The sequence below is a fragment of the Lithobates pipiens genome, unplaced genomic scaffold (assembly GCF_037356315.1).
Source record: "Lithobates pipiens isolate NorthernLeopardFrog02 unplaced genomic scaffold, aLitPip1_a1.2 Scaffold_8, whole genome shotgun sequence".
Classification (NCBI taxonomy): domain Eukaryota; kingdom Metazoa; phylum Chordata; class Amphibia; order Anura; family Ranidae; genus Lithobates; species Lithobates pipiens.
Window position 1 is genome coordinate 228,068,959 of NW_027507903.1, and position 14,332 is coordinate 228,083,290.

Consider the following 14,332-nt stretch of genomic DNA (forward strand, 5'->3'; position numbering starts at 1 on the left):
AAAAAAATAATAATATACATATACACACAGTATATATAAAATGAGCCAAAGAGATGAAAAACAACAGCAATAAAAATACTAGCAGTGACAATAATGTAGAAATACTACATTTTGGAAAACACAATAAGGCCTACAGGGTGAAGATTAATACATTCAGATGTGTTGCATGCCTGGTCCCCTACCAAGTGCTGTAGTTCCTTCCACCGACTATTTTTTCACTAATGTGCAGTGAATTGACATTGGGGCGATTGGAAAGAATCATAGTTCGAAAATTGGTGGAGCAGTCAGGCAGACCAAAAGGGTATAAGTATAATATCTTTTCTGTCACTTTAAGGCGGTAGTAAACCACAAAAAAATCCCCAAAAATCTTCTTCTTGCAAGGTAATGGATTTGCTAATATGCATTGCTTTGGCATGCTGCCCATTGAGAGCATCACTCACATGCGCTGGTGACATCACTGGCTGCTACTAAATAAATGGTTCACGTTTAGGAGATATTTACTGTACCTATGGGCAAACTTTATTATAAGCTTAGGTGTAGGTAATCAATAAAATAATTTCTGCATTAATCATTTCTAGTAATTTTTTTTTTTTTAAAGCTTTATTTGTTAACAGTTAGCAGTTAGCAAAATGTTTTTTTTTACAAATGTACAATTAAAGTTATCTTTATATCTTAAAATCATTTTTTTTAAATGTAGGTCTCTACAATGAATTAGGGATACAGTTGCCTTGATGTATCTTCTGTCACATATCCTAATTTTAACATCTTTATTACATTCAGGTAATAAAAAAAAATGCAAATATAAAATATTTGTATGTACAATTGTTTGCTGCTGTTCTGTGGATAGTAAATAAAATATTACATGTAACAATTTTATATCATACATAACAGAGATGAAGTATACTCTCCTAATTATTTCATTTTACCTCAAAATTCCAATAGTATGTCATCAGCGCGCTTTGTATTGGCATTAGCTTTTACTAGTGTGCTTGCGTCATTTACTAAGCTGAAAGTAGAATTTCACTTTAATAAGTGTGCAGTCTATACTTCTTTAATAAATTAACCCTGATTGTATTTTTTATTTTAATAAATGAATTCCTATTTGCACATGCATTTGCATTTTCCTGTGATTAAAATGAGCAGCACAAATAACAATGAACGGCTTATATCTGCCATTTAGATTTCACCTTGCCACTAAGCAGTCAAAACAGACAAAGATGACTGCTTATAGGTTATCATGACTAATAACTCTTTGTAGAAGATTCTTGGCCTTAACAAATCATATAATATAAAATACTGAAATATTATATGTCAAATGTACAACACATTTTAAAATATAAAGTACTTTGTTTCAATAAATCTTGCTCTAATGAACTGAAACTTTCTTTCTTTCAGTTGATGTCAGCACGGTAATCTCCGGATTTGTAAATGAAGATGTGATCTTGCCTTGCTCCTTCCCTCCTAATGAGAGATTTTCTCACTCAACAATTAATATTTTCTGGAAATTTAAAAGTGAAAACATTCCTGTTCATTATGTCTTAGAAGGGGCATTTCAAAGGGAAATGCAGCATGAAAAATTTACTAAACGTACAAATCTTTTTATTGAAGAGTTTTCTAAGGGAAATGCGTCCTTGTTGCTAAAAAATATACAAGTATCAGACACTGGGATATATGAATGTTTTGTATGGATTACGGAGTATAAATCTATAGATATAGAGCTCATTGTTATAGGTAAGTTAAATAACTAAAACAACGCCTTATTTGTTTAATAACCGAAAAGGCAAACTCATGAAGGTAACTCAAGAGCCATGGGGCCAAACAGGAGTTCCAGCTATTGTTTTGTTGGCATAGAAAAAGGACCAAACACAAGAGAAGCTTAGTGCAGTTAGGGAGACTATCATCTATGTAGCTGAATAGACAGCGTAAAGGATTACAAATATTGGGCAGTCACATGAGCAAACTAATAAAGACGGTAAACAGGAACAGTGGCAAAAGGCGGGACTTTAAATGTGGCAAGAACAAATGTACAACTTTTCTTTTTTATATATAAATTTTATTAAATATCGGTTTCTTTATAAAAAAAAAAAAAAGTTTATAACGAAAGGCATCATTTAATCCAGGAGGTTTGAGAGCTGATAGATTATGAATCCACTGGGCCTCTCGCTGTAAAAACAGCTTGTCGTTATTAGCAAAGGAAACTAAAGGCAGATTAATGCGCAAAACCAAAGTGAACAGCTAAAACAAATCCACACAGGCCAACAGAAGCTGCCAAACATAAAAAAGTGTTCCCACACAAAAAGCAATCAAATAAAAATAAATATGTGGCTCTAACTGCAGTGAGTGGTCAAGCTGAATAAAATAAATAAACAAAAAAATCGGCAGTGTAACATCACCAGACTGACTAAATCCATATGATAAAATCATGCAATTTTATGCAACTTATTTGACTTTATGCGATTTTGTTGGTTAATTGTTCTGTTTTGTGATTGCTATCCACTCCCATGCATTTTATGTGAATGCTATCCACTCCTTGCACTTTATGTTGAAGACTTTGGCATTATATGTAATTTTATGCTATTTTTGTTTTCACTTTATGCGATTTTTGGTTAATTATTTTGCTTTGGGATTTCTATCCACTCCTATGCATTATTGGTTACGTTTGATTATTATTGGTTTCTTTTATCATATGGATTTAGTCTGTCTGGTGATGTTACACTGCTGATTTTTTTGTTTATTTATTTTATTCAGCTTGACCACTCACTTTTCATTACTGCAGTTAGCGGCGCATATTTATTTTTATTTGATTGTCGTTATTATCAGCTCTTCTCTCATTCAGTGGTAGATACTCTAGAGCAGCGGCCCCCAACCTTTTTGGCACTGAGGACCGGCAGCATGGAAAAAAATTGTGCCAAGGACCGGTTTCACGCAGGGGGTTAACTATTTTTCATTGGCAATGGCTGGAGTTAGCGCGTCAATCATCATGGTACCATGCTTGATATGGTCTCAGGGTGAATGAAGCACATTATATCTGTTATTACATTGTAGTAATAAATGAAATAGTTCAACTCACCATAATGCAGAATCAGTGGGAGCCTTGAGCTTGTCACTTGCCACGTCGCATTCCACCAGATGCTCAATGTCACTTGCCACGCTGCCTGCCACATTGTCTGTCACCATATGTGGAATGTCACTTGCCACTCCACCTGCCACATTGCCTGTCACCAGATGTGGAATGTCACTTGCCACGCTGCCTGCCATCACTGCATTGGTGGCAGCACTGGTCCATTTAGCACAGAGGCAGGCCTCTGTGCAGTGGTGAGTTCCAAATGTTCCTTCGCCTCATCCCATTCAGAATAGCAGCAGCGGTTCTGGCTGTGGAGTGGAGAGCAATATGGATTTTGTCATTGCTCATTCTGAAAAAGTGTCTCTTGCCGGCCGCCTGCATGCACAGCCTGGCTGCAGAAAGGCCATGGCCCGGTAGTGGGCCACGACCTGGGGGGTTGACAACCCCTGCTCTAGAGCAAAGAAATGCATCTTTGATAAATCTAATCCGTGAAAAATACTCATATGTCTACTGATGGGTGTCTCCACCTTAGACTTTGAGACTAAGGAAATCCACCGATTGACAATTGGCCAAAAATGGTGGTCTATAAATATGTCCATCAGGTAGGGATTTGCTGGGCTCCATAGATATACCTACAGAAATTGCATTTATTGCAGGGAAAGTTTCCCTTGAGTCTGTTTTTGCTTTCTATTATGGATTTATGGTGGCTGTGGACCAAGCTATCTTTTAGTGATCTCGACCTTCTAAAAGTTATTTCAGGGTATGTTTTTAGATGTTGGGATACGGTGACATCAGCGAGTACTAGGTATCAATATTTCTGCATTATCTTGCAGACTTTTTTTTTTTGTTGTCCTGAGAAACGTGTAATCATTCTTACCACCACCTCTTTTTTTTTTTTCTTTTGATATTTGGCTTGATTGTACGCCTTTTTAGGGCATTTCTTACTGTAGCCTCTTTCATAGAGGCGCAACTTGCACCTTTGAATTAGGCTCTAGAGGAATTACAATATTCAATTGATTCAAGTATTTGATTTTAAAGCATCCGGTAGGCATTTATTCCCAGTTATTCCCAGTTCATTATCTGATGATTCTATGTAATTATGCTTAGCAAAATGCTATGGGCTCTTTTATGACGTCATTGTCATACAACTTATTGTTAAATATTCCAAAAGGCCTGGTCAGACCATGTGATAAAATGTACCATCCACAGAGGGGCACTTAGCACAGACAGCAGATAGTAATTTACCCAGGCGGAAAAGGAGACAGTGGGTATAATATGAACAATAAAGACATTTTGTTTGTATAACCTTATCTCTGAATGAGCTGTCACATATTAGGGGTCACATAATAGGTTTTCCAGTGCAGAGAGCTGCAGAATTACATTAGTAAAGCCAAATTGTGCCGCTACAGTATGTCGTAATTGTAAATTCCTGAATTATGCTGTGGAGGAAATTTATATGGTCCCATTGAAAAACTCAGAATGGTCGAAAAGTACCTCAGGAGAATAAATGGGAAACTAATTTTACCCCATGCCTAGCCCAGAATGATCCATCATGTGCAGGAAAAATTCCCTTTGAAGGGGGTTGTGCCAAAGAGGAGCATTAGGGGAGCACTCATGATCTGCCCAAGGAGTAGTCAACTTAGAAATTTTGAATATACATAGTGTCATAGACAATATTTTAGTACTCCCCCTAGACATGGTGGACTGTTTATGAAATACATTTTGCAGGGATTCATAAGAAGAAAGGATGGCTGCTTCCAAAGGTGAAGCAGCATTATTAGATTCAGGGTAAAACCACTAATGGGAATTATTATTATTATACAGGATTTATATAGCACCAACAGTTTGCACAGCACATTACAACATAGGGGCAGACAGTACAGTTACAATACAATTCAATACATGAGGAACCAGAGGGCCCTGCTCCTTAGAACATACAATATAAGAGGTAGGGTCAAGTGATACAAAAGGTAATAGCTGTGAGGGGTGAGCTGATGGAGAAAATAAAAGTACAGTTATTAGATGGGGACAGGATAGGCTTCTCTGAAGAGAACATTTAGGGATCGTCTAAAAGCAAGCAGAGTAGGAGATAGTCAGACAGATTGGGGTAGGAAGTTCCATAGGATGGGAGAGGTTTGGGAAAAGTCCAGGAGCATGGGAGGGGGTGATGAGGGAGCTAGAGAGCAGGAGGTCTTAGGAGGAAGAAAGAGAATGATTAGGTTGGTATTTTGAGACTGGGTTAGTGATGTAGCTGGGGCCTCAGATGGCTTTGTAAGTTGTTAGTATTTTTTAATTTAGTTAGTTGGATGAGCAGAAGCCTGTGGGGGGATTGGTCGGAGAGGAATAGCAGATACTGGTTGGTAAGGGGAATGAGCCTGGAAACAGCCTTTTATGATGGACTGAAGGGGGGTAGCCTATTTAAAGGTAATCCAATGTTGAGGGAGTTTCAGTAGTCAAGATGAGAGATGGCCAGGGAGTGAATTAGAAGTGGTGTCATTGGTTAGGAAGGGGGATATTTTGAAGATGTTGCAGAGATTGAGACCACAAGCTTTGGACAGGGGGATGTGGGACTGAAAGGATAGTTCAGAGTCCAGGATTACACCTAAAATCTTGGTATGCAGGGACGGGTTAATAGTTGTGCCATAAATATTGACAGAGAATTCAGGGGAAGAGGCATGTGGGAGAGAAAATATTATGACCTTGATTTTGGATAGATTGAGTTTGAGGAAGTGGTGTGACATCCAGGCTATGTTTGTTAGTAAATTAGTGATGCATGAGGAGACTGCTGAGGGGTAGAGAGATACATTTGTGTGTTGTCAGCGTAAAAATGGTATTGGGAGCCATGGAAGGCTATCGACTGAGGGAGGTGTGGATGGAGAATAGGAAAGATCCAAGAACAGAACCTTGGAGGAGCTAGACAGAGAAAGGAAGTGGAGGAAGTAGAATTGGAAGTAAAGGTGTTGTTGGATAAGTAGGATGAGAACCAGCGAAGAGTAAAGTCATCTAGACCAAAGGCGTGGATTTTTTTTGAGGAGAAGGGGGTGGCACACTGTGTCAAAGGCAGCAGATAAGTCCAGGAGTAGAAGTACAAAATAGTGTCCATTGGTTGCATTCGTTAGCAGATCAAGTTTTAGGATAACAATTTCTGTGGAGTGTTGACCATGAAGTCCAGACTGAAGGGGCTTAAGAAAGGTTATTTTCAGTGAGGTGGTCGCTTGGTTGTAGACTAGACATTCAAAGGCATAGATTGATAAGATTGGTGAGGTCCAGTGAGGGCTTTTTAAGTATGGGTTGATTAGTGCATGTTTTAGAGAATTAGGGAAAATGCCAGAAGAGAGGGAGAGATTTACGATGTGAGTTAAAGAGTGAACGATAGAACCAGAGGGTGACCTTAGCATTTGTGAGGGAACATGGTGAATAGGGGCAGGTGGGTAGGTGGATGTTAGAAAAGAGTTTAGCAACTTCGTCTATAGTGGCGGGGTTAAATATGATTGTACCTGTGGACATGGAGTGTTAAGTAGGAAAGGTACCTGTACAGCAGGGATCTCCTCACGAATTGGCTCAATCTTATTTTTGAAGTGATTGTCAATCTCCTGGGTGAGTTAGTGTTAGTGGGTGGAGGCAGTGGAGGACAAAGTAGAGATTTAAAGGTAGAAAAGAGTTGACGGGGAAGGGATGATAACTTGTTAATAAAAGTGATAAAATAGGTCTGCTTGCCAATGATTGCTTTTTTCCAATTTACCTGAATTTACCTGAAAACCCAATAATTGTCCAAATCTCTGGATGACACTCAATAGAGAGGAACAGGCATTTTCTAAATAAATAAGTATATTGTCTACATAAAGAGACACATTTTCTTCCTGCCCATTAACAACCAACCTTGCTATAGTGGAATTGGATCCTATTAGTTCTTCCAGTGGTTCTATCTCTAGGATGGATAACAGAGGCGTTAGGGAGTAACCCTTCCTAGTGCTCCGTGATATGGTAAATGAGTCTGAAATACAGTATAATTGTTCACCTATATTCTAGCCTGCGGTTTGTGATAAAACAACTTAACCCACCAGAGGAAATTATCTCCCAAGCCAAATTTCACAAGTACCTCTGGCAGATAGGATCATTCAAATGCATCAAAAGCTTTATGGGTATCCAGTGCCAAAGCAACCCTGGATCCCATAGCATCATGTGTGGCATGCATATTAGTAAAAAAACCTATACAAGTCAATAAAGGTGGATCCCCCTGGCATAAACCCAATTTGATCTGAGCATACAATGACTGCAGCATTTCTGCACTGGTCACCAAAACATGTTGAAATCATTTTAGTTTATTAGAATTCTGATGAGAAAGTAATGGTAAGCTAGAAGCAAGTGTAGCACATTATGTCAATCTTGTCTGAAAAACATTGTCCAGTAGCATGCATTCTGGTTTGCAGAAAAAGCTCTTATTGTTCCCACCTAAATTGCTAGAACTCCTCACCTACAGTAAGTTTTTTTATATACATGTTACAGCTAAAGGTGAGAAAAAGAGCTCTACGAAATTATGTCTGGCTTGGCTTGTCCCAAGTAGATTGTAAGTTCTATTAGGCTCTCATAAAGAATTAAAAAACTGCTGATAGCATAATTGACCAGCGACAGGATATTTCTAATGAGGGAAAATTGGCTGAATTGTACTAGAGAAAAAGAGTTCAGGCAGGTGATTTCCCACATATTTTATCTAGGAGGATAGAAACCTGCAGTGAATGTAAGCAATATGATGTGATATGATTTATGTGTAAACTCTTTTTACAGTTTTTGTTCTTTCAAGTGATGCAGCGGATAGGCCCTATAAACAAAACAATAATAAAACAACCCCCCAAAATATCACAAATATAAGACAAAAGCCAACATAAATTTAAGTCATGCAGCAAAAGAAAAAAAAATGAAATTATGGATTAGACATTATCCAGTACCACTAAACTCAAATCAACCACAAAAATAATTAAGACAAATAATGTCGCAATAATAAGTACAAAAAAGGCATTAACGCTGTTAATTGGCCAAAAAGCTAGCAAGCCGAATTAAAGTACAGTGACCCCAATGTCTTCATGTGCAGTTTGTTAGCTTTTCCTGTGCTTTCCCTACAATAGCTTTAAATTCACTGACAATATGGCTGCCCCATTCCTCCCACCTCCACATAGTGAGGTGGTTGACTTAACCAAAAGTTCCCTTCTTGACCCTTCTAAGTCTCCTGGTCATAGTTCAAGTTCCCCTGGACAAATCTGTACATAGTATTATAGTACACAGTATTATTTGGATCATGAATCTCTAACCTCAAACCTCATCTCTACTTTACTTTATAACATAACAAATCATTACTTTTTGAGTTCAGGTTTATTTGAACAGTTACGATAGGCAGCAGAAGTGGTGAATGGGCATGCAATTTTCTGTTTAAGTGCAACTTGTGGACTTTAGGACTATATTTTTTCCAAACAATTGTAAGAAGAAAAGGCGCACATAAACCACCTACACAAAGTATTCTCACATCTCCATGGAGCAAAGGAAAAACACTCCACCGGTAAGGCCCCTTTCACATTGGGGTGCTTTGCAGGCGATACAGCGCTAAAAATAGCGCCTGCAAAGTGCCCTGAAACAGCCGCTGCTGTGTCTCCAGTGTGAAAGCCCCGAGGGCTTTCACACTGGAGTGGTGCACTTGCAGGATGGTCAAGTCCTGCAAGCCACATCTTTGGAGTGCTGTATGAGCGGTGTATTTACCACTCCTAAAGCGCCCCTTCCCATAGAAAACAATGGGGCAGCGCTCCAACCCCCGCTAGCGGCCACATAGCGGCGCTAAAACAACGTTAAAGCGCCACTAAATATAGTGCCGCTTTACCGCTAACGCCCGCAACGTCCCAGTGGGAAAGTAGCCTATATATAGGCTGCCATTTTTTTGCAGGGGAGCCTATACTGCTTTATGAGCTCTTGAGGTACCAACTTGATGCTTTTGGACACATAGGCTACTAGTATGAATGTTTTGCAGTAGGTTAATATTCTTTTGGGCCTTCAAGCTATAGGAATGCAAGCCTGTGTTGTGTTTTTTCTTGTTTTATAAAATTGTCATTGCCAGATCCAGTTCCTAGAATCAGATTTCTGAAACACAGCAGATGTTTTCATATTTGTTCATCTCTAGTTACAGAAAACAGCAATTTGATATGGTGTTTTCATTTGCACTACAGGAAAATGACTGGATTATGTGTTTTCAAAATGACTTCTCACTCCTTCTGTATTTCAGCAAAAACATATGGATATACAAACAGAAGTTCAATAATCACTATTTCATTGCCTGTGGTAATTTTCAGCATTGTGGTTGCATCATGCATTTTTTCAAGGCGAAGAAAGAGAAGCAGGGGAAAAACAGGTACATACTGTATACAGCATATTATAAAACATTAGGGGTGAACATTTTAAGATCCCAATTGTAGAAGTAAATTTAAAAGTTTACCTGCAATACTGCAAAAATATGTTGCATATAAGTAGGATGGGGAAGCTAGACACTACAATTTCTCTTTAAAAAAAAATATATCTCCAGTCTAATTAAAAAGAAAAAGTACTGTAAACCCACTCACCCTAAATAGTATATATTTTCTGAAAGCAGTGGCCCTGGAGAATGAAATGGTGGTAGTTGCAATTTTTTATGTCACACGATATTTGTGCAGCTATTTATCAATAAAAATAATAAATTTGTTGTGCTAAATATTAGACAAACGAATAGCAGCTAACACTAATTGCTGGAAACAATAAAAGATATTAAAAAAGGGAGTGTAGCGCTCATTAACAATACAAAACGAATAAACTTCATAGTAAAAGTTCTTTCATGAAAAAGAAAACAGTTTGGGACTTTAAATGAGGCACGGGTTAGCGCCTCCATCCCGGTATCAGGCAAATTTGAAAGGAGGTTAGGACTTTAATTAGCCACTTCATTTTAAAGTCCCTACCTCCTTTCTAATTTGCCTTTCATGAAAAAGAAGGTAGAACCATTCAGGATAACAGCTACCAAAAAGACAAAACTTCTATGAGTCCACCATGGAAAATGAATAAGGTAAGAGACCAATTGCCTCCACCCAAAAACACTGACCCTTACCATCAGTGTATAGGCCATACACATTAAATATTTCAAGATGTTGTAGATGACAGTTGATCCCAATTCAGAAGGCAATCGACAAAATAGAATATTCCAAAGATAAGTATCTCTCACATCTGAGGAGGCAATAGGAGCTGTTCCTCTTGAGTCAAATGCAGAGGTATAATCCAATATACACACGGTAGCTCAGTAATCATAAAAATATAAAGGCACAGGAAGAATGCTTATTGCACAAACATCTAAACGCCAATATTTATTAAAACAAAGTAAAATACACTCACATTTGATGGATACTATGTAAACATTGCAGAGTATACAGCGCATCTAACCATAAAGATTGCCGCCGCCAGACGGCGGGGTGATTTTTGTCTGTTGTGTTCCTTGGCCTTCATGATGTTGTTTGTTCACTAATGTTCTCTAACAAACCTCTGAGGGCTGCACAGAACAGCTGTATTTATACTGAGATTAAATTACACACAGGTGGACTCTATTTCCTAATTAGGTGACTTCTGAAGGTAATTGGTTCCACTAGATTTTAGTTAGAGGTATCAGAGTAAAGGGGGCTGAATACAAATGCACGCCACACTTTTCAGATATTTATTTGTAAAGAATTTAGAAAACCATTTATCATTTTCCTACCACTTCACAATTATGTGCCAATTTGTGTTGGTCTATCACATAAAATCTGAATAAAATACATTTATGTTTTTGGTTGTAACATGACAAAATGTGGAAAATTTCAAGGAGTATGATTACTTTTTGAAGGCACTGTATACTTTTGTATGTACATTAAATCTTTACATGGACATAATACAGTTGTGTTAGGGTGCAGATTCATTAAACTTCATTTGATGAGTTTTTGGCTTTAATGATGCATTAGGGGTTGATTTTATCCAGCTTAGTGATTTCTTTTGTATACTAATGAATCATTAGATTGTATGTATATCTCTGTGCATATGTGTTTACAATATGTGTGATCTCCCAGCTTTTTGATCTCTTTTGTATAATAATGAATCAATAGTTTTTATATATATCTCTGTGCATATGTGGTTTACAATATGTACAGGGCCGTCTTTTGAGGCAGGGCAAAGGGGGAAGCTGCCCTGGGCCCTGTCATTGTTGTGGGGCCCAAAGCAGCTGCCTCATACTTTCCAACTATCCTGGTTTAAATTCCCTTGTCCCTTGAAGTTTTAGTCCTGTGCTGTGTCCCAATATCTCAGTGTGAAGTTCTGCTACTAATGGTGCCCAACTCTGCCGTATTGTGTATGGGACATGTAAATAGTGGAGGACGGTGGCATTGATATGTAAATAAAGGCAGCATTCATATGTATATCATGCCCCCCTGAGGTCATATCCACCATCACCTATACTGAAAGCTGCTCACTAGGAAGATAAAGAGGCATGCCTGAAAGTCCTGCCTGCAACTGTGGTCATTAAGCTTAACATCTGCCTGTTCTGCAAAGGTAAGCAAATTGGTGGGGGGAAGGGGGGTAGTGTGGGGTGTGCAGAAGTAGGCAGAGAAGGAATTACAGTTAGGGGTACACAGGTAAGAAAGGAAGGGATGTATAGAGGTAAGGAAGGTGGGTGCAAAGATGAGCAGAGAGTTAGAGAGCAGGTAGAGTTAAAGGGGTGGAGGATTGGAGTGGATAGGGGAGCTTTGGGGTGCAGAGGTTAGTAGGAGTTTTAGGATGCAAAGGTGTACTGACAGGGTGGTTAAACATGGTAGCTTTTAGGGCAGCCCATTAATTTCAATGGGATGCTCTATGCGCTAGAAATGCTGAAGAAAGTCCCATACCCTTTTTCAAAGTCACAGTTGCACCGCACATGTCAGTAGATGCGTGAGGGTGTCATTAACAATTGATGGCACTGCTGAGTATCTGAGGGCAGAAAGTTTCTGTGGTCTAATATAGTGTGTGTGTGTATATATGTGTGTGTGTGTGTGTGTGTATATATATATATATATATATATATATATAGATATATTGCCTCTACTGGGTCATCAGCAAATGTACCAACTACATCTTTTTTACCTCCAGCAACAACCGATTCCGCACTAGGAGAGGAGGCAAGAGACATAAGAAAAGACACAGCCAGAGGAGTGACTACAAAACGAAAAAAACGCCAGAGACGCTGAACAACAACGTGGTATATAATATTTATTTTATTTCTTTAACTGGGACTGAGACACGGGTTTTGAATAAGGGATTAGGATTCTGTCCAAAAAAGAAAATGAATGACTTTGTTTTAAAACAGGACCTTTATTGTTTTTTTAGGCAATTAAGGTTCAAAGCATATTTTGCATGTCAGCCAGCTATTTTGAATAAAGGAATTTTACTATTATCTATAAGAAATTTAGATTTAAAGTAAAAAAAGTACCAAGGTACCTCCCACATCCTGTTCGGCTGTTGAGGTGTTCATTGATAGAGTTAATAATGAGGTGAAATAATTTATAGATGACAAGAGTAAGATTGACCATAGACGGAACAATTTAAGTCGAGAAGAATTTGCGGCATTAACTTCCTTGTCAGCTTGGCGTGATATAACTATCAAACCGGCTGACAAGGGAGGAGCCATTGTGATTATGGACACCTCTAAGTATGAACTAGAAGTGTTGAAACAACTAACAGATGTCGGCACATATAGACAACTGGACTCTGATATGGTATTTAAAGTGCAAACCACGATTTAAAAAGTTCTGACATTAGCATTCAAAGATAAAATCATTTATGAAACATATAAATTCTTATTATGCAAACATCTATTACTCCTGTGATATATATTTTTCCTAAAATACACAAGGATCCTATCAACCCACCGGGACGTCCCATAGTTTCTGGGATGGAATCAGTGACAACCCCATTGGCACAATATCTTGATAAATGTATAACTCCATTATTAATAAATACCAAATCATTTATACGGGACAATACAGATTTTCTTGATAAGATTGAAGGGATTAAATTGTCATCTGATTCCATCCTAGTCACATGGGACGTATCCAGTCTCTATACTACTATTTCCCATGAATTGGGTATTGAAGCCTGTGAATGACTTTTGAAGCAATCAGATTGCTACAGTAGTCAACAAATTAACTTTTTGTTGGATCTACTAAAAATTGTCCTTGAGGAGTATTATTTTCTCCTCAAGGAAACTCACTACATAAAGCAAACACATTCATGAATATGATCGAAATGTCCTTTATATATAATAATAAAATCTTCCTGGAACATTGCCAGGGATGGTATAGATTTGTGGACAATGTGTTTGCAGTGTGGGGTGGCAACATTGGAACCCTATTATGATTTGATCAATATCTTAATTATCTTATTCCTGGTTTGAAGTTCAATATGGTGTACAGCGGGACCGAAATTCCCTTTCTGGACACCATGTTGAAAATCAACTAGATGAAAATTGAAAGTGATCTCTATGTCAATAGTAGAAATTGCAACCAACTGTTACATTTTGACAGCTTTCATCCTCAATCTGTATTTAACTCTATTCCTAAGAGCTAACTAAAGAGAGTTTTGAGAATAGTTAGCGATCCGCAATGTCGTGAAGAAAGATTGAAAGAAATGGAAACTAAATGAATTAACAGAAATTATCCAGAAGCATCAATAATAAAGAAACGTTAAAATTGAAATAAGATTGGAACAAATAAAAAACACATCAAGAGGATGCCATCTGTTACACAATTAAATCCGTTTTCCCATATTGTTTTTAATATACTTAAGAAACACTGGAAAGTTATCCCTCTATAGAAGAATTTTGGAATTTTCCATTGCCTTCATTTAGAAAGGGTAGGACTCTGAAAGATTGATTAGTAAGAGCCAATCAATCCCCCCCCCCCCCATTCCCAAAATAACTTTTTTGGGACCAAAAAATTTGGGATCATTTCCATATCTATCATGCAACCAATGCACGTCTATGATAAAGGGAAAAAGTATATCGCACTCACATAAAGGCTTTAATATTCCAATTAAGGGCCACTACACCTGCCAATGATTATACGTGATCTATGCCATAAAATGTCCATGTGGATTATTATATATTGGAGAAACAACCCAAAAAGTTAAAGATCATATAGCCAGACACAAATACTCAATCGGAAATAAATGAATACAATTATCACTAGCTAGACACTTTATAGAGAAGGG

At 37.9% G+C, this 14,332-nt stretch overlaps 1 protein-coding gene across 8 annotated transcripts in view; it reads left to right on the forward strand.

The window, feature by feature from the left end:
• The window catches only part of LOC143963677 (CD276 antigen homolog), a 132,619-nt gene that overhangs the window by 32,159 nt on the left and 86,128 nt on the right, over positions 1–14,332 (forward strand). For all 8 annotated transcript variants that reach the window (XM_077473387.1, XM_077473388.1, XM_077473390.1 and 5 more), the window contains 4 exons: positions 698–780; positions 1,396–1,731; positions 9,330–9,455; positions 12,215–12,323. In XM_077473387.1, coding sequence (XP_077329513.1) covers positions 732–780; positions 1,396–1,731; positions 9,330–9,455; positions 12,215–12,312 — 609 coding nt within the window. In that variant the 5' untranslated portion in view covers positions 698–731 and the 3' untranslated portion in view covers positions 12,313–12,323. The remainder of the gene's footprint in view (positions 1–697; positions 781–1,395; positions 1,732–9,329; positions 9,456–12,214; positions 12,324–14,332) is intronic.